Here is a 23,605-nt window from a genome sequence, read left to right on the forward strand (position 1 = left end):
TGTTCCAAGTAAGGGAAAAATACCAAACATGTTTATTTTTTAGCTTACTCAAATATTTATAGTTTCTCTAGTAACTTTTCTGAAGTATTTTGGCTCATTTATTTTTCTGATAAACAACTGCTGTTCAGAGTATTTTGTTTGGTAGTCTGTGATGTAGTTTCTAAATAGATCTGTTTCTTCAAAGGTGATTGACAAGTGATGTTCCTTACAGATTAGTGCTTGCCAAAGTAGAGAAAATTGGATTTCAGTAACTGGCAGTCTTCTCTGACTCCAAAAACTATATTTAAAAATTAGGTGCCCTAAGGACCCCAGTGGGAGGAGAGAGTTGCCTTGTGATGCTCCCCGGGTTCATTCAGCCTGTCAGAAGTGGTAGACAAAGGGTCAGCTTCCATGCGTCCTCCTGTGGTTCCTGTAAGCCACCGTTGATTGTCTTAGTGCTCTCCTCAGCCTCTCACCTCTGCTCCTCCTTTCTTTTCTCTTTCTCCCTCTCCCTGTGGCTACACTGAGATGCCCCTTGCCCTCAACTCTGCCACTAGGGCCCTTCGACTCCGTGGCTGTGCCCAGTCTTTGCTTTCCTAGGTGTTTTGGTCCCTGGGCAGCTATTCCTCTGCTTATAACTGAGACTTTTAATAAAGGAGACTGAAAGGTTTTTTTGGGGGTTGTTCAAGAGGGACACTGCAGGGGATTGCTGAGTTTCTAGGAAAGCTATTAATGTCGTGGACAGACAGAGAGGCAACAGTCTGGTAGGGGCCTCAAGGAGAGTTCAGGCCCTAGTCCCAGAGACTGACAGCATGGCAGGGTCTCTGGAGAGAGGCATCAGAGCCCATGTGATAAAGGTGGGGTCTTGTTTTTATATCTGAGGACGGAGTGAGTTCCAGAGCATACACCTATAGTCAGGTTCTCTGATTCCCAGGCAGGAGGCAGCGAAGGGAGTGGGGAGCAGCTTGTGGCACCAGGTAATTAACTGCTCAAGTGAGAGATCCTGGCCCCAGAGTGTGTTTTCGCTAGGAACTCACAGTGTCTCAGGAAGGTGCCTGTCTCTATCTCTAAGAGGAGACTGCTACAGATAATGGCCTGAGGCTGGATTCCAGCATGGCGTTCTGTAGAAACTTTGTGAGTTTGGTAAAAAGGGAAGCGCAACTCTGGATTTTAGATTTGAGGCTGTAGGGTTGCAAGGTGGATATGCCCAGTAGACGGTTGGAGGGAAAGGAGAGTGAGAGACAAGTTGAGATCTCATTTGTGGCGAAATGGGTTGGAGCCTAGTGTATGGGAGAAGGGTTTATCCTCTGATGAGGAGGCTGGAGCTTTCCTTGGAACTAGAGTGCAGAGTTCTGACAGGTCTGCCTGATGCTGGAAAGGACAAAAAAAAAAGAGTCCTCTGTGCTGGCTGAAAGTGAAGAAGGAGAAGGTAGCATGTGGTGCATCAGTAAGAGTGTCAGTGAGGTTGAAGAAGAGCAGCCATTGAGCAGGACTTGGGGGGTGGGTTCTCGTCATGTGTAAGCACAGTTCTCCAGGATGTCCCCCAGCAAGCTGAGCCGAGGGCAGTGGGGCTGCAGGGGCTGCCATCCAAGTATGTGGAACAAGGAGAGAACCAGCTGAAGGTGTTAAAATGACTGTGTCAGTGATATCCGTGCTGGGGCACAGGCTGTGGGAACATGAAACCGAGTGGTCCTGGCTGTGCCGGGAAGGAAGGAAGTAGTTTAATTGACCACTGCCTTCCCCTTCTGCAAGCACAACCCTTGGCTCATAAACATGCCTCATAAATGTTGTCTGACTTAAAGCAGTGAACACAAAGAACGGCTTTTGTAGGGACCAGAGGTGGGTGGTCAGAGGTAGTGCTGGGACCTTGGATGGAATGGACAGTATTTTTGTATCTGTTTCGGACATGGAGAAATTGAGTGGTATGTCAGAAAGAAGACAGCATTTCAAAGTTAACAGAAAGGTGGCAGGGGACAGAGTGAGCTAGTGGTCAAAAGCTCTGTAGTCAGTCCTGTTAGCGTCACGCTAGTGTATGGATGGCATGGGTGGAAGTGAGCTTCAGAGTGTGTGTATGTGTGGGTGATTTCACAGCACACTTTAGAGCCTTAAACGGCTCCTGACCCCACATGTAGACCCAGTGGTCGGGTGTAGAAAATGGACACCAGGAAGAAGAGGAGGATGCCTGAAGGGAAAGCGACGGTGAGGGAGAACAGGAGGAAGATGGCTGTGAAGAGGTTGAGAGGCTGTGAGAACCCTGAGGTTTCTTACATGGGAACAAAAAGGCATGCCGCAGTGTTGACAGCACAGGAGGTCTGTGTGGGAGTCCCTGGGGTTGGCAGGAGGCTGATGAGCTTCTGAGGCCTTCAGGTCTACAGTTAGCAAGAGCCCTGGAGCCATTGTCACAGGTGTGCCGTGTGGTCAACACATTTGCTCCTCGTGTTGAATGATCTTCATTTTCTAAAAGCTGAAGCTTGGAAAAGTTGCTTATTTGTGTAGGTCGCATGGCTTCATGATCCTAGAGCCATGCTAATTTCCTTCATGCGCCTTCCCTGGCTTTATGGTCCTATTCCGAGATAACTTTGCCATAACTCTCCGGTCATCCTCTTGATGTTTTATTGTTGGCAAGCCTGAGGGTACCGTAGAGATAGCTCTCTAGCACCCCCTGGTGGCAGTCAGGGTGTTGTGGTGAGTTGAAGAGAGTAAATGCTTCCTCTCCAGGGTAAATCATTGGCTATATCATTGTTGTCAGGAAGGCTGGCAGGTTTTAGTGAAAGGGTGGTCCTCTTCTATATACTAAATAGCCTTTGGTTGAATTTTTTTCTGGTTGAAAATTCCTAGAATGATTTTAGTTTTATTATTTTTATTTATTTTTTTGAGAAAGGTTCTCACTTTGTAGTTCTGGCTGTCCTGGAACTCACTATATAGGCCAAGTTGGCCTCAAACTCTCTATAGAGTCTGCCTTCCTCTGCCTGTGAGTGCTGGGATTAGCGTCTTGCTCTTTGGAAATTTTTGGTAGTGGGATTGTTTGCACCTGCGAATAGCTCATGTACTGCTTAATTAATGAGCTCATTAACGAAATCCTTTCTGTTGTCACAGGTCCAATGCTTTTATCTCTCTTCATTTTACAGGTTGAATATAAGCTGGGATTCCAAGTAGACAATTTTGTGGCTATGGGCATGCCCCAGGTCAATATTTCTGCTCAAGGGGAAGTCCCACGCACTTTATCAGGTGAGCCAGTGAAGACAGACTTAGCATGCTGCTTTCAGCTGTCTCCCTCATAGCCCTACAGGGACGGTTTACTGAGTGCCTGTCTTTGAAAAGTACTTTTAATGAGTCCTGTTAGGTCTTTGTAGAACTGTCTTTGCTTAGCTCCTCCTTGGCTCCTTTTCTGTGTTTCTGGCATCTCCTGCATGTCCCTGCCTCTGCTCTTAACTCCCTTTGGTTTAAGTCCTACCTGATACCATTGGCTTAGGGTGGCCGCTGTACATTTCCATCTGACCACAGGGCATCAAGTCCTTCAGTGCCTCCTGCTCCAGTCAGCTGGCTCATTGCAGACTTCTCAGCTTTTCCTGTGTCCATTAATACCTGCCCCTGGCCACTGCCCATGTTCCAGCACCCCAGGAATCCAGTCTGTGTTCAGTTCTTATACATGCCCCAGCATTGCAGCAGTTCCAGTTTGTGTATAATTTTCACACCCAGGCCTTTGTACATGCTGGTCTCAATTTGGAACCGTCTTTCCCTTATTTCTGCATGGAATTCCCACCTATCCATTCTCTAAGATGCAAAGTCTACACCATCCTTTTCCTGTTCCACTGCCAGTTGTTAACTCCTCTGTGCTTCCTGCTCATACGAACTTGTGTGTGACTGTTAATAAACTTATTACAGTATCTGGTGATTCCTTGCACAGCAGTTGGTATGCAATAGGCATACCAATGTGTCTGACTAAATGGACTGAATGTTTTATTTCCACTACTGTCACAACGTATAAGCAGACCCTTTGAAAGATGTCCTAGGTGGGTTTCACGGTTGCTGTCATAAATACCACTTGGGGAGGAAAGGGTTGATTTTAGCTTTCTAGAGTCCATTCTTGAGGGAAGTCAAGGCAACAACCTGGAGGAGGAACTGAAGCAGAGATCATGGAGGAGTGTTGTTTGCTGGCTTGCTCTCCATGGCTTACTCATTTTGCTTTCTTATATGACCCAGGACCACCTGCCCATGGCTGGCACGTCCTGCAGTGCTGGGCCTTCCCTTGTCAATCATTAATTAAGAAAATGCCCCACAGCTGAGCCTGGCCAGTCTGATGGAGGCAGTTCCTCAGCTGGAAGTTCCAGTCTCAGGGACTCTCGTTTGTATCAAGCTGATGAAAACTGAGCAACACAGAAAGGCTCTGGGACGTGGGAGATTTTAAGATGGATTATTGTTGTTGTTGTTGTTGTTATTACTTTAAAGGAAGCATAAGTAGAGCTTTTCCTGGCAGTTTTAGTCACTTACTGAATTCACTTATTTATTCCCTCCTTAGTGGCACATGTTCATCTAGGCTTTAAGACAGTGCTGGAAGGTGGGTTAATTTTTGTTGGTCAGCAAGGATGTTCAGAAATGCCTAAATCTCTGATCCACTCATATAGATGATGAAATAATATTTTCTCAAGTTGTAAGAAAGGAATCTTAAGCTGAAAGATAAAAAAGTTACTAAAATCTACTTTTTCATCCTTAATGTCACTAGAAATACTTTTTAAAGCTAATCCTATTTAGAAGGGCAGTGATTTTAATTCATATCAAGAATTTGTCTGTTCATTTATAGGTTTATTATAATTTCATATAAAGGCTTATTATAATTTACCCCAGTAACAATGTCTTTATTTCCTAGGGGTACTTACTGGATAAGACAATTTTTAAATATGATTACTAAATACACATACCCATTTTCCACAGAGAGTACTTCCAAACATGCTCTTACTAAGTCATTGAGGTATGCTAATGTATATATTTGCACATCTATATGTCATAGCTCTAAGTCCAATAGGAACTCTCAGGCCACCCAGTTCAGTGTAGCTTTGGTTTCCCCCCATTTTGTTAACCAGACAACAGGAAAGGGTGCCCCTGCTCTAGGAATATGGTGATGACATGTTTTATTTGGGGCATCTCATGTCTGCCCTGCAGATAGCAATGCATCCTCCAAATGCTAGGAGCAGTATATAATTGCACTTGGTACTGCATAGTCTTTCCTTTTACTGTGTGATTTTGTTACTGTTGCTAGTGAGACTGATAAGGTCAGCAGGGTTTGCCCTGTGATTCTGTAGCATCAGTATATTGGAAAGCAGAACGTATAAGACAAACTAGCATGTTCAGAATCACAGGCAAGGCTTGAAAGTGATTGTCCCTTCATCTAAGCCTGCTTTCCTCCTCAGCACTCTTCTGTGTCTACAGTGAAGGAAATAGAAATGTCCAGAGCTGTGGTGATTCGGTCTCGGAAAGTTTCTGTCTGGTCCACTTATGTAAATGTATTCGATTGTTTTATTTGAGAGCAGAAATAAAACGTTGGATGGTACTGTTGGGGCATTATCCTGATGTTTAGCACACTAAAATATTTTCTCTTACTTCTTTTAAACAGTGTTTCGGGTCGAGCTTTCCTGTACCGGCAAAGTAGACTCTGAAGTTATGATACTAATGCAGCTCAACCTGACAGTAAATTCTTCAAAAAATTTTACAGTTTTAAATTTTAAACGAAGGAAAATGTGCTACAAAAGTAAGGAATTTATTTAACAAAATGCGTGTCCTGTAAATAAGAGGTCCACAGAAGATTGTGTTGTTTGTTTACAGACTTAATTGTGGCCAGTCTTTATTACAGTTGTGAGACAAAGAAAGCACACTAGTAGATGAGATTCTGGGGTGGCCCCAGATAGTGTGTAGCCAGGATCTCCTTCAGCCCCACTCAGCCTGTGGTTCTCAGCTCTGTGGAACTGCTTGAGTGTTTCCATTAGGAGTGTGAAGTGGAGCCCGTGTGGCCAAGAAGTAGAGAAGGGAGCTAAGCCCCACAAGGGCCAACCCATGAGCAGCTGGGAGCTAAGCATTTGCTCAGTGAACGTGGCTTCTGCAGGAGCTTCACTTTGGGGGGTCACGTGGGCCTGGGTTGGAACCGCATCTCTCCTCTTCTCAAGATGGGGCATAAGTTATTGCACCTCTGTGAGGCTCAGTCTCATCTGTAAAATGTGCATGGTGCTGTTTCAGAGAGGGTTTAAAGGATAATTAAATCTAGCCTAGAATTAGGATGTCACATGTGGGTACTTAATAATTATTAGCTGTTTGGGGTTTGGATTATATTGTCTTGCTCAGGAATCACAGATACTAGTGAGTTCTAGCACACCAAGGCTGAGTTTTGAAATTTTAAGAATTCTTAAAGGTTATCTAATCTCCGTATAGCACAGGATTAAGTTTCTGAATTTACAAATAGGTAGAACTGTTTACTGTTTAAGGTAGAAACAAAACAAAGCATAAACTCAATGGATGTTTTTCCATGGTCTGTAAGTTTTGCTTGCACTAAACCCATGTAGCCTTACATTAGCTCCAGGTGGTATGTTTTCAGAACATCTGAGTAGCCTGGCCAAGCTCAGACAAAGTACTGCAGCTGAGAGGCAAACCTGTGTCCTTGGCGTCTTTATGAAACTGTCCATTTACAAATTTCCCAGTTGAAATTAGTGCTGGGTGTTGTCTAAACACTCAGGGTCCGCAAGTGATTTACAGTGGCAGATGTCAAGACACATACCGACAAAGAAGCTGTATTGCGCTGAAAAGAGACATTTTTAGAATAACAAATTAGCACCCTTAGCTTTAGTGCACTTTTAGTTCTGAGTTATAAACCTACTTTGATGTAAATAAGTTTAAAGCCGAAGGGGACTATAGAGGCTCTGTTCCCAACCTTATCTTTATGTGATTGGCATGAGGACAGTGGGCCTTGAAGAGGCCACCTAGACTTGTATAACTAGTCAGTGAGAATGGATGGATGGAGGGTGGATGGATGGGTACTAGTGTTGGACCCAGGGTGTGCTAGGAGAGTGCTTTACCACTGGGCTGTATCCCAAACTCTGCTTTAGCATTTTTGTTTGAGACAAGGTCTTGCTAAGTTACCCAAGCTGGCCTTGAACTCACTATGTAACCAAGTCAACTTGTGATCCTCCTGCCTCAGCCTCCTTGGCAACTGAGGTTAAGGTCACCACCATGCCTGACTTCTGAAAACTGTTGCGTTTTAGATTTAATATATACCACCTTCTTAATTTGGTGGGCATAATTTGTCCACTTAATTGAGCTAGCTTTTTTTTTCGCCCGCACTCTTAACTTTAATATGTGATCCTATTGTATTTATCTGGTTTCCTGGCCTGTGGCACTTAAACATCTGCACTAGCAAGCACACCTGTGCTGTGTGGAATGCTAAGAGCTGTTACTCCCTAGAAGTTTATCTTATTGGTGAGAGTTAAGGGTCAGGAAGTTTTCATCCTCTAGAATTCTAGAGCTTGTTCACTGAGTTGGTTGTGCCGCGAGTTTCCATGATGACAGTATAAGTTTGTGGGTTTCTCCACACTCTTGACCACAGAAACCTGTTTCATTGGGAATCTATAAGTAACCGGCACAGGCTGTTTCTTTACTGGTGATTGCACTGATGATTATTGGAATGGCACAGTAGTTTTCATTATCTTATAAGCAAACACCTTGTGACTTAGTTCAATGCCCAGAAGATGTGTTAGTATATAAGGATTCTTACAGAAAACAATTTCTGAAGTATTTTTTATTTCCTTTTTAATCTAGAACTTGAAGAAGTAAAAACTTCAGCCTTGGACAGAAACACTAGCAGAACTATTTGTGAGTGTCACTCTGTTACCTTTCTCCATCCTGAGTGAAGCGCTGTCTGAGTGCCTGTGAGCATGGTTGCATGAAGCCTGAAGCCTGCCCGGTGCTGACGTTAGTTTGCTGTTTATTTTGCTGGTGGTTTGTAGGTTCATACATAGATCAAATGAAGCTGTTAGGATATTGAAGACTGTGAGAGTTCAAACTCATACATCTTTTACAGCGCTTACTAACTAATGCATACCTTCTGGGAACAATAATTTATAGTGTGCTTTTTCTCAGGTAGGCCTGATAAAGGAAGGAATATTAAAAGTATATATATATAAGACCTCCATTAGCAGGGTGTTAGAGAATCTGACTCACAGCCTGGGCCCAACCCTTAGCTACTTTCATCTAGGTGAAAGTGCAGATTTATGTTATTTATATTTTATTTTGAGACAGAGATGACTTAGTTGGTAAAGTGCTCGCTCTGCAAGCATGAAGACGACGCGTTCAGATTCCCAGCGCCCGTGTAAAAGCCGCGTGCTGTGGTGTGCTCCTGAAACATCAGCGCTGTGTGGCGTGGGATGGTGAGAGGTGGTAGAGGGGCAGAGACAGGCAGATCTTCAGAGCTTGCTAGGTAGCCAGCTTAGCCAGCCAGTGAGCTCCAGGCTCAGTGAGAGACCCTGTCTCAAAAGGTAAGGGAAGAAATGATAGAGGAGGATGCTGTATGTCAAATTCTGATCTCTATACATATGTACACACATATAAACACCTGCCTGTAACACACATACACACCAAGAGAAAGAGACATAGTGACAGAGACATAACACACATAATGGGAGGGACAGGACAGACATACAGACCAATACTCACTAGTTCAGGCTGGCCTGGAGCTTTGTATGTTGTTGAGGGTGACCTTGAGTTTCTGATTCTCATTTCTCTACCTCTGGAGTGCTGGTAATTAAACCCAGGGTTTCATACAGGCTAGGCAAGCACTCTATTGATCTACTTTCCCAGCCCAAGTTTATATTATTTAAGCACACAGAGAAGAAATTTTGCTAAGCCAATTAAATTTGTTTGTTTACTCCTGCTATTGATAATACTTAGGCACTATTATTCTTTTTTCTCTTATGACCACATTATTGAGTTCTTCTTTCCCTGTGATAGCATTAGCACCAGATGATCTTTACAGAAACAGACAAGATTTTCAGGGAAAGTTGCAAGTATGTGGAAGTTCAGAGTATGCGCTGGTGGACATGTACCATGTTCTTCCATGCATCATTACTTCCAGTTTGATGGGTTTGGGGGGAGTTAAAAAGTGTTTTAAAGCACATCCCAAACATCACATTATTTACTTGTCAGTGTTTCACTGTAATTAAAAACCCCTAGTTCCCCAACACACACTCATTTTGATTTATCACATTTAGCAAAATAGAAATTCCTTAGTAACTTCTCCTAATGTGTTCAAATTTACCTAAATGTGCCTAAACCATCTTTCTATAGTTTCCTTCTTCAGGATCTAAATGAAGCCTATACACAGTGGTCAATATATATTTTATGTTCACCAGAAACACCCCTTCTTTATTAATTGATCAAATTGTGTCTTTTTTTTGGTCCTATAGAATTTGTCCCATATACATTCATCTTGTGTTATTTAGCCTGATTTTAACTCTTCCTTATAACTGGTAGTTAAATTTTGAACTTGATTAGACTTAGGATTATCTTTTTTGGTGAGAATACTTCATGGGTGGTCCTCTGTGCTTCTTATTTATCATTTTAGCACCTCAGAGTATCACAAAGTATCTGTCCCAAAGTGGATCTTTTTTTTTTATATTATATACTTGCTAGACTATTTCCTTTAATTTATCTCCAAGAAGGAAGAAAAGAAAAAATATAAATGTCACTACTTCCCAAGTTTACTTAAGAAATTGTGCGGGGTTTTTTTTGTTTTTTGTTTTTTTAAATGCCCATAGGGTATTTCTCACTAAGAGCAGAGTAGAATGTTCTTGGCCTCTGTCTCTTCTTTGTTCTTTCCCTTCCAACTTTTACCCCTCTATCCAACATTTATTGAATCTACAATGTACAAAGTGATCTGACTGAGGCAGAGGATTAAACTGAGCAAATAGCCCTAGCCTTTTAGTACTTAGAGTGTTCTAGGGGAGATGGAGCAGGCTCGGGCAGTGACAGCAGCCGAGTGTGGCGGGCTGAGAGATCTGGAGCGCACAAGGGAGGGCCTGTAACCCCCTCTGAAGGAGAGGCAGCAGCTGTCTGAGGAAAGTGCCTGGGACCCTCAGGGCAGCTGGGTTCTGACAGCTAACATCAGAGTGAGGAGCAGGAGCAGTTACACATGCTGACAGAGCGCATGTGGACAGCCTGCCCATTGGACCACACTGCCCTGGCCACTGCTTGGGTCACATTGTCCGCGCAGGCCTGAGGTCTTTTCTGCCCCTCCCGAGACTTCACAACTCTCCCTGGCATGCAGAAGCTCTTGAGAGTCTTGTCTTCACTTGGGCCACAGCTAGCCATCCCACTAGATTTATTGTTTGGTTGTTGGTTTTTGAGCAAAGTCTTACTATGTAGCATAGGCTAGCCTCAAGCTCAGAATCCTGCCCAGCCTTCCTCCCAGTGCTAGGGTTATAAGCTTGTGTCATCATGTCCAGCCTGGAGGTTGAATGAATGAATGAATGAATGAATGAATGAATGAATTTCAAGACAGGGTTTCTCTGTATAACAGCCCTGACTGTCCTGGAATTTGCTTTGTAGCCCAGGCTGGCCTTGACTCACAGAGATCTGTCTGGCTCTGCCTCCCGAGTGCTGGGATTAAAGGCGTGCATCATCACTGCCTGGCGAGTTTGAATTTTTGACACAACCTTGTTTCTCCTTTTACTGTTTTAAAATACGATATTTTTAGTTATTTTTTAGGAATTTCACATATGTCTACAATGTATATTGATCATATCCACCACCACCCCATTCCTGCTGGGTTTCCCTTGCACACAAGCCCCGGCCCCTCCTTTTAAGAACTGTAACTTTTAATTTTCTGTCCTGACCTATCCTATGTTTCTGTATCTTTCTTTTTAAATGTGTGTGTACATGTGCATGCACGTAGCACACTTATAGCAGCAGAGAAGAATTTAGGGGTTTGGTTCTCTACCTTGTTTGAGTCAGGGTCTCTCTTTGTTTCTGGCACACTCTATACTCTAGCTGGCCCAGAAACTTCTGGGCGATTCTCGTGTGCACACCGCCACACCTGGCCTTTTGTGTGGATTCCAAGTTTAGACACCAGGCTTGTGCAGCAAGTTCTTAGCTCACTCAGCTGTCCCCATCACCCAGTGCTTGTCCGTGTTTTAATCTGACATCCCAACAGCATAATTTCAAATGTAACTTGTACCCAAGGGAAAAAACAGCCAAGAATTCTCAACCTTCTCCAACCTGTTTCTTTTGTATCTCTGTCAAGGTAGCACCAAGTGATTCCTTAAGCCAAAGCTTTGCTTCCTTTTCCTTTGAGCTTCCCATCTACTCCCTCCTCGCCTTCCCCGACTTCCCAGCAAAGCTGCTGCAGCCTCATTCTTGGACGGCCCTTTAGCGTCCTGACCGGTTCCAGCTTCTGCTCTTGCTTCCCCTGCAGCTGCTTCTGTCAGCAGGCCACCCCGTGTGTCTCTGCTGTGCTCACTGGGGATAAACTCCACATTTCTTGGGTACTTTTAAAACAGGACCATGATGTGACTACACGGTTGAAACATCCGCACTCTGTCTCATCAGTTTTGCTCACAGTGTGTGTACTTCTGCCTCCTTGAGCCCCTTACAGTTTGCCTTCTGCTGCCCTCTAATCAGCTGTGGAGGGAGGAGAGGGCAGGGAAGAGAGAGAGAGAGAGAGAGAGAGAGAGAGAGAGAGAGAGAGAGAGAGAGAGAGAGAGAGTTAGTTGTGTGTGTGTGGTGTAGTCATTTGTGCATTGAATTAATTTCCCTATTCCTGAGGTGTTTTTTGTCTTAGAATAACATTAGCTGGGTATAATCATATTTAATCAATAGAACCTTTTTTTAAAAATTAAAGAAGAAAATAATATTTACTGATCAAAAGAACTGTGCTCTCTGGCCAGCAGGGTGACTGTTAGCTGTATGTGGCCTCGAAACTGTAAATTCATTAACATGATATAAAATAGGCTATGGCAGAGTTACTCTGGTTGTTTTTTATGCCACATAGCCAAGGTGGCAAGTGGCTCCAGTGATGGACACTATGTTCCATTTCTCTGTTTCTGTAAATGTGCCGTAGAACATTGCTTCACTGTAGAGCATTCTGTGGGACAGCTCTGCTGTATGTCTTATGGACTGGGGGGTTTCGTATATACCGTTTGTGAGGACTATGGTTCTTATTAACCAGAACTTTTATTTAAAGTTTTTCATAAGACTATAACAAAAACACTAAAATTTGTGTGAACACCATGCTGCGGGTATCTGCTTATATCAAAGAATAAGTGTGATGAAATGCAGGTCTTTTTGTGAGGAACAGGGGCTACTCACTGTGTTAGGACAGAGCACGCCATCAGCTTTGTTGAGAAAGCCTAATGTGCTTTTCATTTTTTGTTTCAGATGATCCTGTACATGCAGCTCCAACCACTTCCACGCGTGTGTTTTATATCAGTGTAGGGGTTTGCTGTGCAGTAATATTTCTTGTAGCAATAATATTAGCTGTTTTGCACCTTCATAGTATGAAAAGGATTGAACTGGATGACAGGTATTGTACATGTTTTGGGAAAGGAAAAAAATAAAGTCTGCTTGCATATGCATGAGTGCCCCCACCCCCCATCCATGCACACTGATGCAGGGGAGGAGGGGGGAGGATGACCCAGCCACAGCCAAAGAGGAGATAAGATGCCTTGGCTACTGTCTTTATGTTTGTCTTTATATCTTTTAAATTTTGTGGAGTTATAACCTGGGGAGAAGTAGGGGCAAATGGTTTACATCTTCATTATCCTGACTTGCCTCCAGACTCCAATTGCCTTTTGAAACTGCTCCTTTCCTTCCTTCTAGATCCCCCCAACCCCCTCCCTCTGCCCTCCCTCCCACCTGCCTTCCCTCCCCACCCCACCCCCACTTGAGTATCTGCTGTGCTTTAAAATTTTTTGGATGATCTTAATGTATAGCAAAGTAGAGACACCCTGAATAGATAATCACACTAAGTGTTGGGATTACAAAGATTAATGATACACTTCATGGTATCAAGGTTCTTTGATGTTAGCCCATAATTACAGTATAGAATTGATGATTGTGATATGTATAATATAGTGTGGGAATGCAGAAGGTGCCTGCCTAACCTGGGTGAGTCAGAGATGACACTAGCAGAATGCAATGAGAGGTAAAGATGGAATGGTAGATGTGTGCTCACAACCCACAATCCTTAGTGACTCCTACGCACCAACTGAAGACATTCTCAGCATTGTATTTGACTTTGAACTTTGAACCCTTTCTACCTCTCTTACTGAATCCTTAGTTGTGCTTTGTTGGCTGATTCCTAATCCCTCACTCTGTGCCCTGTACCTTGCCCTTCAGAGCTTTTGTTCATACTGGAGCCATGGGGATTTTCCACCAATCCAAACCCACAATTCATACTCCAGATCCATCACCATCCTTCCCACAACAAGAATGTAAGCTTTTTCCAGGCAGAGAGCAGTGTCTTCTCTCACTAAATGCCCAGTCCTAACACTGTATGGTAGAGCTGTGTGGTAATCATTCCTCCGGAAAGGTGGGGGAGCAGGTTGGAGTCAGTACTCCTAAGCACTTTGTCTACATTGTGTAGGGGAAGAAGAGAAGTGATGGGAACGCAATGGGACGTGTGCAGTGCTCTAGTTGGCTTTTCTGTTGCCATGGTAAAACACTCTGATCAAAACCAACTTAGAGGAGGAAAGGCTTTATTTCATTTTACACTTTGAGGTCACAGTCTGTCGCTAAGGGAAATCAAGGCAGGAACCTGGGCCAGAAACTGGAGGATGGATGATAACTGCCTTGCTTTCTCACTCCTGTCCACTTAACTTCCTTATACACCCCAGGCCCACTTGCCTGGGGTGATGCTCACAGTAGGCTGGACCCTCTCACATCCGTCATTAGTTTCCTCATCTGCATAGCCACAGGCCCATCTGATTGGGCAGTTCTCAGTTGAGACTCCTTCATATGACTCCAGGCTATGTCAGGTTGACAGCTAGCTAACTGGATTATGGATGCTGTGTTTCAGAGTGTTTGGTGTACACTGTGATAATTGAGTTCATTGATTTAACAGGATGAACTGTCATTTGGAAGCAGTTGAGGAGATAAAAGTGTTAAACATTTTGTAGACACTTTTGAGAGATGATATAAGTGACAGGAGTCACTGAAGAGCAGGATAGTCATAAGTCATATTTTAAGGGTAGGGTTGTGTGTGTGTGTGTGTGTGTGTGTGTGTTGTGTGTGTGTGTGTGTGTGTGTGTGTGTGTTTAAAGGCAGTATCTCATAGAACACGGGCTACCTAACAGGCACAGATCTGTCCTGATGCCCATAGACTTGCATTGCTTAGCTGTGAGTATGTGTGTTAAGGCCACGAATTCACACAGGCCTGAGTTGTCTGTAACTTTTAGATTCCGTGAAACACAAGTCTTCCTGCTAAGTCATCACTACACACGAGCAGGAGCTTCAAACTTTCTAGGTTTCTAGATCCGGTCTGAATAAAAGCAGTTTATATTATTACTTATTTTCAGGGCACAGCTTGGTAGTTCAGAGCCTCTCCTCTGGGGCCAGGCCATCTGTATCTGAAGTCCAGCTCTTCTGTTACTAGCCTCTCAGCCTCCTCCCCTGTAAAGCAGAGATTGTGGGGTTTGAAGAAGTGACAGGAGAGGGTAGGAGGTCTCAGCCCTACATACACAAGTGCCTCCGGGAGATTTCATTCTCAGGAAGGTGCAGTGTGCTAATCATGGCTTCTTTACGTACTCCCTCTCCCCTGCAGTTATACACACCAGGCGAGCTGAGGGTGGTGACCAGGTTCCTATGCAGTGGCTCTGACAGCACCGGAGAGACATCTGCTCTCCTCTCTGCATAGAGTCCTCTTGCTAATTGTGCAGTCTATTGCGACTTGTGGAGTTTCTGTTGCTATGACAGAACACCGTGACCAGAAGAATTTGGGCAGGAAAGGGTTTATTTTAATTAGTAACTCTCAGATCACACTCAATCACAGAGGGAAGTCAGGGCAGGGACTGATGTAGAAACCATGCAGGAAAGAGTGCTGCTTACTGGCTTGCTCAGCCTAAAGTTCAGGGATTGCACCACCCACGGTGAGCTGGGCCCTCCCACGTGCTCATTAATCAGGAAAATGCTTCACAGGCTTGCCACAGGCCAGGCTGATGGGAGCATTTTCTCAACTGACTTCTCTCTTCTGAAACAACTCTAGCTTGACAAAAAACTACCCAGGACACTCAGCAGCTCTTTTGACTGAAGAAGGAATAGAAGAGGAAAAGTCAACTTACTACACTAAACAATCCCATTTTCACCATGGATCAGCAGCTCATGTCAGAAGCAAGCATTCTACCTGGTTTATGTCTTCCCACTCCATGAGTGTGGCTTCTCTTTCACCGGGTAGTTAACCAACAGTATTTTGGGTTCTCATAGGGGCCCATTTGGTCATACTGTGCTAGGCACTGGTGTAGGTGTTGGAGAGAGCAGGGTGAACAGGCACTTAGCTGTCCCCGTAGAGTTTGTGGTCTGCCTCGATGAGACATTCAGCAAGAAGTCCCAACTGTAACAGGGTGGGAAACCACATAGTGTTCACTGCTGTGTCCTCAGCAGCCAGAGCAGCACCTGTCACCTGATAGACACTCGATAAATTGAATAAATGAATGACTCACTGAAAACAGAGTGAGAATTTAGTATTTTGAAGATCTTTGTCTACATTCTTAGCTTACTTGCTTATGAAAATCAAATTTATTTAGTCTAGTTAGTCTAGTCTTAAACGATTAAATGTTAGCAAATACACATTTCAATCTGTTTTCTACCACCCACGTGTGATGTTGCAATGAAGGTGTGGGCTTTAATGGGTGTCCAGGGCAGGTCTCTTACTGTACCTTGCTTTTCTCATAATAGTAAGTTTTGGGATCCAAAGAAAGTTTTTTTCTCCACCGTTGCTTTGCTCATTTCTTTCTTGGGCATTTCTGACATAGAAAGCCCCAACCAAGGCTGCTTGACTGCTCACAGTCTTAAGCATTTTTAGGCGACCCAAGTGTGCCACCTACTGTTCAGTTGTTGAAGTTTATTCAGCCATCCGTACCGTTGCTTGCAGGGCATATTTGTTGAGCTTTCACATGCATCTTTATTTGAGCCTCACAGAAATCTTGTGAGGTAGGTTTTCTTGTTCCATTTCTGTGGAAGAATTTCCTCATCTGCTTCCCCTTCAAGATGCAACCCTTCACTCCTGTACTGAATACTGAACCTCTAACAAATTTGACTTTTAGTGGGATTCTTGAGAAGTACCCAGCAAAAACATGTACCTTATAGGGTTTTATCATTGTAAGATTGGGGACGTGATGCATAATATTCCTCATGATAAAATAATAATAGTTTATTACTATCACTATTATTACTATTAGTGTGTCTGAGGGCTACACAATGTCTTCAGTGCTGTACTTACCCATCTTCCATGGAACCCTTTTAGCAGTCTTGTTGGGAGTAGCTTTATGTTCCTTCCATCCCTAAAGAGTTTGAGGCTCCAGAAGGATTGAATAGTTTGCCTAAGCCGTGCAGCTGGTGGTGTTGGCAATTATGATTTAAAGGTTTATGTTCTCCATTTGCTTATGACCAACAACATATGTAAACTCACATGAATCACTACTTAATAGCTTCCAGAACTCTGACCACACAATGTCCTGACAAATCTTTGTTCTATTCGCTGAGTTGAAAGTCCTTTCAGCAAAGTTGCTTGGAAACAAAGCTGATTGCAGGCTCACAGGAAGATGGTAATCTGAAATACGAGCATCGCCAGGGAAGGCATGCTGAGGGCATCCTATTAGACACATAGGCATTTTCAGATGGAGGATGTGCTAAGCTAAATGGCTTGTGTATGCAGATGCTCTCCAAATATTTATTTGAGGACACCCCATCTCAGTACTTTAGCCGCAGTAGTGGGTAATTCTAAATTGTACTGTTAGCACCAGAAGGCTGCGTAGAGCTTACAGTGCTCATTGTGTGCATGTTTTATGTCTATGTCTTTCATGTGTATGTTTGGGCTCTTGAAACTGATAAAATAAAATTTATGTGTGAGTGTTCTAGATTATATGGCATTGATCACCTGTTTCCTTGTGATCACTAGGTTTTGAAACTGCAGTGATAAGGTACAAAGAGCAGTCAGTCCAAAGTCTGTTCATACATTGGATATTTGGAGCCTCTGCTGGGCTCCACTGCCTCTGTAGTTACAGGAGTCCTATCTGGCTATCTGGTTTTACTCTCTATGCTGAATCTCTCTATTTTACTTCCCCACGGCTACAAACCTAAAAGAAATAAGGCAGTGAGCCCAGGATGTGACCTGGGACATGGTTGCTACCCACTGAAAAGATGGAAGAATGTTTGGGAACCATTGATTTATAGTAATTGCAAACACCTGATTAACAAGATCTTCGCCCACCACCTTCGGGTCTCCTCTTAGGAGTATAGTGTGATGTAATGTTTCAAGTAGTAGAGATTTCTGAGTACTATGAATTCCAAGAAAGTGGGGTGAGGGGAGGTGACGAGAGGAAACGTGTATAATTAAACAATGAGCTGGATAGGCTACTGCTTCCCACACTCTCTCTGCACATGGCACACTGATTTAGATTGTGACTACTTCATCTGAAGTTTGTCTGATTTGGGCTGTTACTTAAAGGAGCTTGTTTCTCCCCTTTTCTGAAAACCAGTTCAATTGAATGACATGGGCTCTTTTCAAGAGAGATGGGCCATAGTTCCCTGTTATACCCTGTGTGAGGTTCAGAATTGCTCTCTGAGGACTTCCACCTACATTTCTGAACAATTTCACTATGATGACATGCTCGGCCATTTTGGAAGTACGAATGAAAGACTAAGTTGAGTCCTACATTGTGAAGTAGCTTTGGAGTTCAGTATGGAATGCTGATAGGGATGGATGCATTTATTGTCATCTCTTTCATAATTTTTAGGCAGGTTATAAAGCTACATATATTTTATATGTGTGCAAAAGAAATTTCTCACTGAGGTTCACTTGTCAAATATTTCTCTCTTAAAATTATTTGCAGCATAAGCGCCAGCAGTAGTTCCCAAGGGCTGTCTCAGCCATCCACCCAGACGACTCAGTATCTGAGAGCTGACACACCCAACAATGCGACTCCCATCACCAGTAAGAGTTAATTTAATTCTACAGCTGTTTGCAAAGCTTTGTATGATAGACTCTGTCGGTTGTCCTGATGTGTATTTGTGGAATTAATGTACAAGCATCTAACTTGTGCAAAAGTTGGTCTGATTTTCAGTTTTTGTTTCCTATAGCATTGAATAAAACATTTTAAAATTGGAGTATTCTATGTAAAAATTAATTGTTAGAGCTAGCTTTGCTTTGGGGAGATTTCCATAATTAATTATATTAAAAGAGCTAATAAATCAATTCTATACAAATTCAAAATGAAGGTTTTCAGGTAGTTATATAGAATAAGCTGATATTTTCACAGGGCACATAAGGACTTGCAGTGATTAAACCCGGGTCTCCAGCATGCCAACCATGTTCTGTGTCACAGAGTTGCCCACCAGTCCTTCACATGGATTTCTGATCTTAATACAAACTAGTTACTGTTGATATGTTTTGTGCATGGAATTTTAAATTTTTTTCCCCCACCATGCTGGGATCAAACCCACGGGCCCTCATACATGCTACAGGTGCTTTACCACTGACTGACATCCCTAGCTTCTAATTTCCTTCTTTTTAATTTTTTAAAAATGTGTGTGTGTGTGTGTGTTATGTATATGTGTGTGTGCGTGCAGGCATGTGCACTTGAATGCCAGTGAAAACTACCTGATTTAGGTGATGGGAATTGAACTTGGGTCCTTTGGAAGAGCATTGAGAGCTCTAAGCTACTGAGCCATCTCTTGAACTTTAATTTCCTTCTTTTTTTTTTTTTTAAATTTCTTATTAATAGAATTTTGATTAATGTTTTCACTTAACTGGTTTTTAGCTCATGCTAGCCTGGAACTCTAGCACTTAGCTTAGATTGGTCTTATGTGGGCCACCATTCTCGGTCCATTTTTATTTTCATGCACTTCATTGTTAGGTATTTTGGGGAAAGTAAATTTTTTTTTATTTTAATTTTTTTAGGGGAGAGTTTCGAGATAAAGTTTCTCTGTGTAGCCCTGATTATCCTGGAACTCACTCTGTAGACCAGGCTGGCCTCAAACTCAGAGATCTACTTACCTCTGCCTTCCAAGTGCTAGGATTAAAGACATGCACCACCACTGCCTAGCTGAAGTAATTCTTCTTAAAAAAATAATTACTTGACAAATTTATTATGTGTCATGTGAAATATGCATGTAATAATGTAGTCTTTGTTGGAATATAATTTAGATACAGTAGGGAATCAGTTAACATAAAAACAAAACAAACAAAAAACCAAAACAAGATAAAGAAAGTCCCAAAGAACCACAGATAAGGTTTTGACTTGGAAAGGTGGCTGATAAATTAGGATTTTGTAGGCAATTAACTGTCTTCCTTGGGCTGACATTTTCTTGTTAATGAAGTTAGATCAAGACTGTCTTCTTCCCTGTCTTACTCAGTGGACTGTTGCTGTGAAGAGACACCACCACCAAGGCAACTCTTATAAAGAAAACATTTAATTGGGGGCTTGCTTACAGCTTCAGACATTCTCATCATGGCGGCGAGCATGGTGCTTGGACAGCAGCCGAGAGCTCCATCCTGATCTACAGGCCAAGAACTTAGGCCTGGCATGGACTTTTGGAAGCTCAAAGCCCACCTCCAGTGACACACTTCTTCCAACAAGGCCACACCTCCTGATCCCTCTAATCCTTTCAAACAGTTCCATTCTTTGGTGACTAAGCATTCAAGTATATGAACCTATGGGGGCCATTCTTATTCAGACCACCACACTCTTATGGTCCTTCTAAACTTTCCCACCAAAAAGAATCAAATTTGTTAAAAAGAGATGATTCCAGGTCTGGGTCAGGAAATGGACAGAGTATATCTGAGATATGTTGCTGCAGATTGAAGCTCCTGCTGACCAAGGATGTAGCCATTGAGTATCCAAGAGAATAATGGCTGCAGTGGATTGGAACAAAAAATGTGTAGTAATCCATAAATGTATATTGCTTTGCATAATTGATAACTAGAGCTCCATTAATACCTTATTATTCGGACAGCTGGCTAAATGAATTGTATGGCAGGATAAAGAGCTAGTAGTACTGGTTGACTAGGACAAACATTTCTTTATAGAAGGCTCCCAGCTAATGAAAGTGAAAGGAATGACACAATTAGAGAATGACATTTATAGTCCTTAGCAAAATACTCTATTTAGGAAGATCATCATTGATGAAAACCCTCAGAACAAAGGGAAATGGAGGCTTTACCGCTAGCTAGCCCAAATCCTCCCCTAAATCCACTGATAAAACAGCTATACAAAAAGTGCAACAAACTGATACTTTGTACCTGTGGATGTGGTGGTCCAACCCAAAATAATTAGCCTGGATGTAACCAGGGCTGTAGGAATTGCAGCGTTCATGTAATAACGGGAGAGAGGGAGAAGATAAATGAGAGCCAAGGAGCAGAGAGGCCAGTTCTGCATAACTGGTCTGTTTCCTTCACTCAGACAGTGGTGAGAAAGAAGGGCTGACAAGGAACTTGAGTCATTAGAGCACCTACTGCCACTCTCAGGAGAGAAAGAAATAGAACGAGCCCTTCATGAAAATGCCACGGTAGATATGAAAGTCAGACCTGCTCAGAAAGGCGCACTGCACCATTGCTTTTAATATTTATATGCCAGGTTTTGCTTATTAGGGCCTGTGGATATGACCTTACAAAATAGATACTTCAGTGGCTATATGTGCTAAAAATTTTTTCTTTTAAGAAAGGCAATGAAAGTATGTTTACGTATTATTAAAAATTTGTCATTAATATTAAATTTACTTATTTTTGTTTTTAATTGTGGACATTACTATAAAGAAGCAGATAATTCATTTATTATTAGATGCTGAAAACAAAACACTTAAATTTTTTTAACCTTTATTTTTTTTTTTTTAAGATTTATTTATTTATTATGTATATAGCAAATGTGACTGCAGGCCAGAAGAGGGCACCAGATCTCATTACAGATGGTTGTGAGCCACCATGTGGTTGCTGGGAATTGAACTCAGGACCTCTGGAAGATCAGTCATTGCTCTTAACCTCTGAGCCATTTCTCCAGCCCCTTAACCTTTATTTTTATTTGATATGTATGAGCGTTTTGCCTGCGTGTATGTATGTGACCATGTGCATGAAACGCCTTCAGAGGTCAGAAGAGGGCATTGGTCCCCTAGGACCAGAGTTACAGAGAGCTGTGAGCTGTCATGTGGGTTCTGGGAATCTAACCTCTTACTCTGTAAGAGTAGCAAGTGCTCTTAAACACTGGTCTTTCTCTCCACCCCCCAAAAAACACTGTTTAAAAAACTCAATACATTTGTTTTATGACTAAAGTAAGAAGGCCGGACATGGTAGTGCCGCACTTTTAAATCCTAGCACTCAGGAGGCAGAGGCAACTGGATCTCTGTGAATCTGAGGCCAGCCAGCTCTACATAGTGAGTTTCAGGTCAGCCAGGGATACATAGTAAGACCCTGTCTAAAACAGAATAGTAACAGCAAAAAAAGGAGTGGGGTGTGTTGGTACATACCTATACCCGCAGTACTTGGGAAGCTGAGGCAGATCGTGAGTTCTAAGTCAGCATGAGCTGCCTAGTGAAAGAAAGGAAAGAAAAAGAAAAGTAAAGGGGGCAGAAAAAAACAAACTCGAAAACGGAAGATATATTGGCCAAGAGTTTTCCAGGGTAACAGAATAGAACAGACCACAGATCCACGACACTCAGAGAACTTCAGATAGAATTAAACTTACACAAATGACTTATCGCTGGGTTCAGGCATTGCCAGAATACATCCATTATGAAATTACAGAGCCTTCATGTAGTCGTCTGGCAGCCATTGTTATGCTCATTGTTATGATCCATTACTTTTTAAGAATGAAGATGTAATTGTATCGTTCCCTCCTTTCCCTGCCTCTAACCCTGCCCACCCCCACCTTGCTTTCTTATTACCTGTCATTAAAAATGCCATTTCGGTTTCTATTGCCAACACTGCTTCTTCCTTTTATCCTAATTTTTTTCTTGTCACGAAAACCTTAATTTATGGCTATAAATTCTGTTTTTGTTGTCATTGTGTTGAATGGATAGAAATTGAGTGAACTTAAATTTGAACCTCAAAATGACATGAGCAGGCAAGGCTGTGGGAGTACAAACGAGTATTTTGTTAGAAATGATTTTTTTTTTCAAATATCTCTTCATTTGAAAAGATCTTTTGTTATATGATTATATTGAAAATCATTTGGAAGGAAAAACTAAATAAGAGAGGGATTAAAGTCTGTAAATCAAAGTTTATTATCATTTGTCTCAAAGTCATCCAAAGTGATAGTAATCATATTTTTAGTATTTCTTATTTTAACTGTTTTTTTACATTTGGGGATAGTATTGTGGTGGATGGCAATGTTTTTCCTTAATATTTTTTTAATTTATTTTTATTTTATGTACATTGATGCTTTGCCTGCATGTACATCTGTGTGAGGGTGTCAGATCCCCTGGACCTGGAGTTAAAAAGTTGTAAGCTGCCATGTGGGAATTGAACCTGGGTCCTCTGGAAGAGCAGACAGTTCTCTTAACCACTGAGCTCTCTCTCTCTCTTCCCTTTTCTTAACATCTTATGTGTCCTTCATAAGTAGCTTCCCTGGTTTGTGTATACGGTCGTTTGCTTTTATATTGTTTCAGTATTCGTTGCTGTGCCTTAAGCCCTGGGTTGCAGATGACTACCTGACCTCAGTGCCGTAGTAGGGTATTTATATTGCTTGGTCTGGCTTTGTTGGCTCCTCAGGTTACCCTACCTTGCGGATAGAGAAGAACGACTTGCGGAGTGTCACTCTGTTGGAGGCCAAAGCCAAGGTGAAGGACATAGCGATCTCCAGGGAGAGGATAACACTGAAAGACGTTCTTCAAGAAGGTATTTATTTTCTCTAGATTTTCAGGTTTGTTACCAAAAAGATTTCGTTTTGCTTTTCTTTAGACTTCATTCAGTGTCCCCTAGCAGCTTTGATGAACATCTTGATTTTGAAGTGTGATAAAACACAGACAAGTATTTGTTATCTATTAGTGTATTTTGCATTTATTCTTATTTAAATGATCAGTACCCAGCAGGCGTATTTGAAATATTCAGATTAATTTTTTTCACTCATGGGTTGTGGGTAATCAAGTGGATGGATGGGTTTTGGGATTAGACACAGATTCCATCCCCAAGATTTGTCACCTGTGTGACCTTAGAGAAAGCCACAGCACCTTAGAGTTTCTGTAGAATTGACAACATAGTGGTCTTGATCACTCTTGGACTAGTTGAGAGGTGAGAGGAAACTATGCACATGGAAGAATTAACAGAATTTGTATTTGACGTATCCAGTATTCTTTCTGTCTCTTCTTGCAGGTCCTTGCTTTCTGTTTTGAGTTTTAGGGTCTTGATTAAGGAGATGGTGAAAGAGGACAGAAATTCACAATAAAATAC

At 42.4% G+C, this 23,605-nt stretch overlaps 1 protein-coding gene across 1 annotated transcript in view; it reads left to right on the forward strand.

The window, feature by feature from the left end:
• The window catches only part of Ryk (receptor like tyrosine kinase), a 79,701-nt gene that overhangs the window by 27,042 nt on the left and 29,054 nt on the right, over positions 1-23,605 (forward strand). Inside the window, 6 exon segments of the mRNA XM_028869926.2 lie at positions 3,108-3,207; positions 5,591-5,725; positions 7,780-7,833; positions 12,391-12,535; positions 18,060-18,160; positions 22,928-23,053. Of these exon segments, the coding sequence (XP_028725759.1) occupies positions 3,108-3,207; positions 5,591-5,725; positions 7,780-7,833; positions 12,391-12,535; positions 18,060-18,160; positions 22,928-23,053 (661 nt within the window).

This window comes from Peromyscus leucopus, chromosome 7, assembly GCF_004664715.2.
Source record: "Peromyscus leucopus breed LL Stock chromosome 7, UCI_PerLeu_2.1, whole genome shotgun sequence".
NCBI lineage: Eukaryota > Metazoa > Chordata > Mammalia > Rodentia > Cricetidae > Peromyscus > Peromyscus leucopus.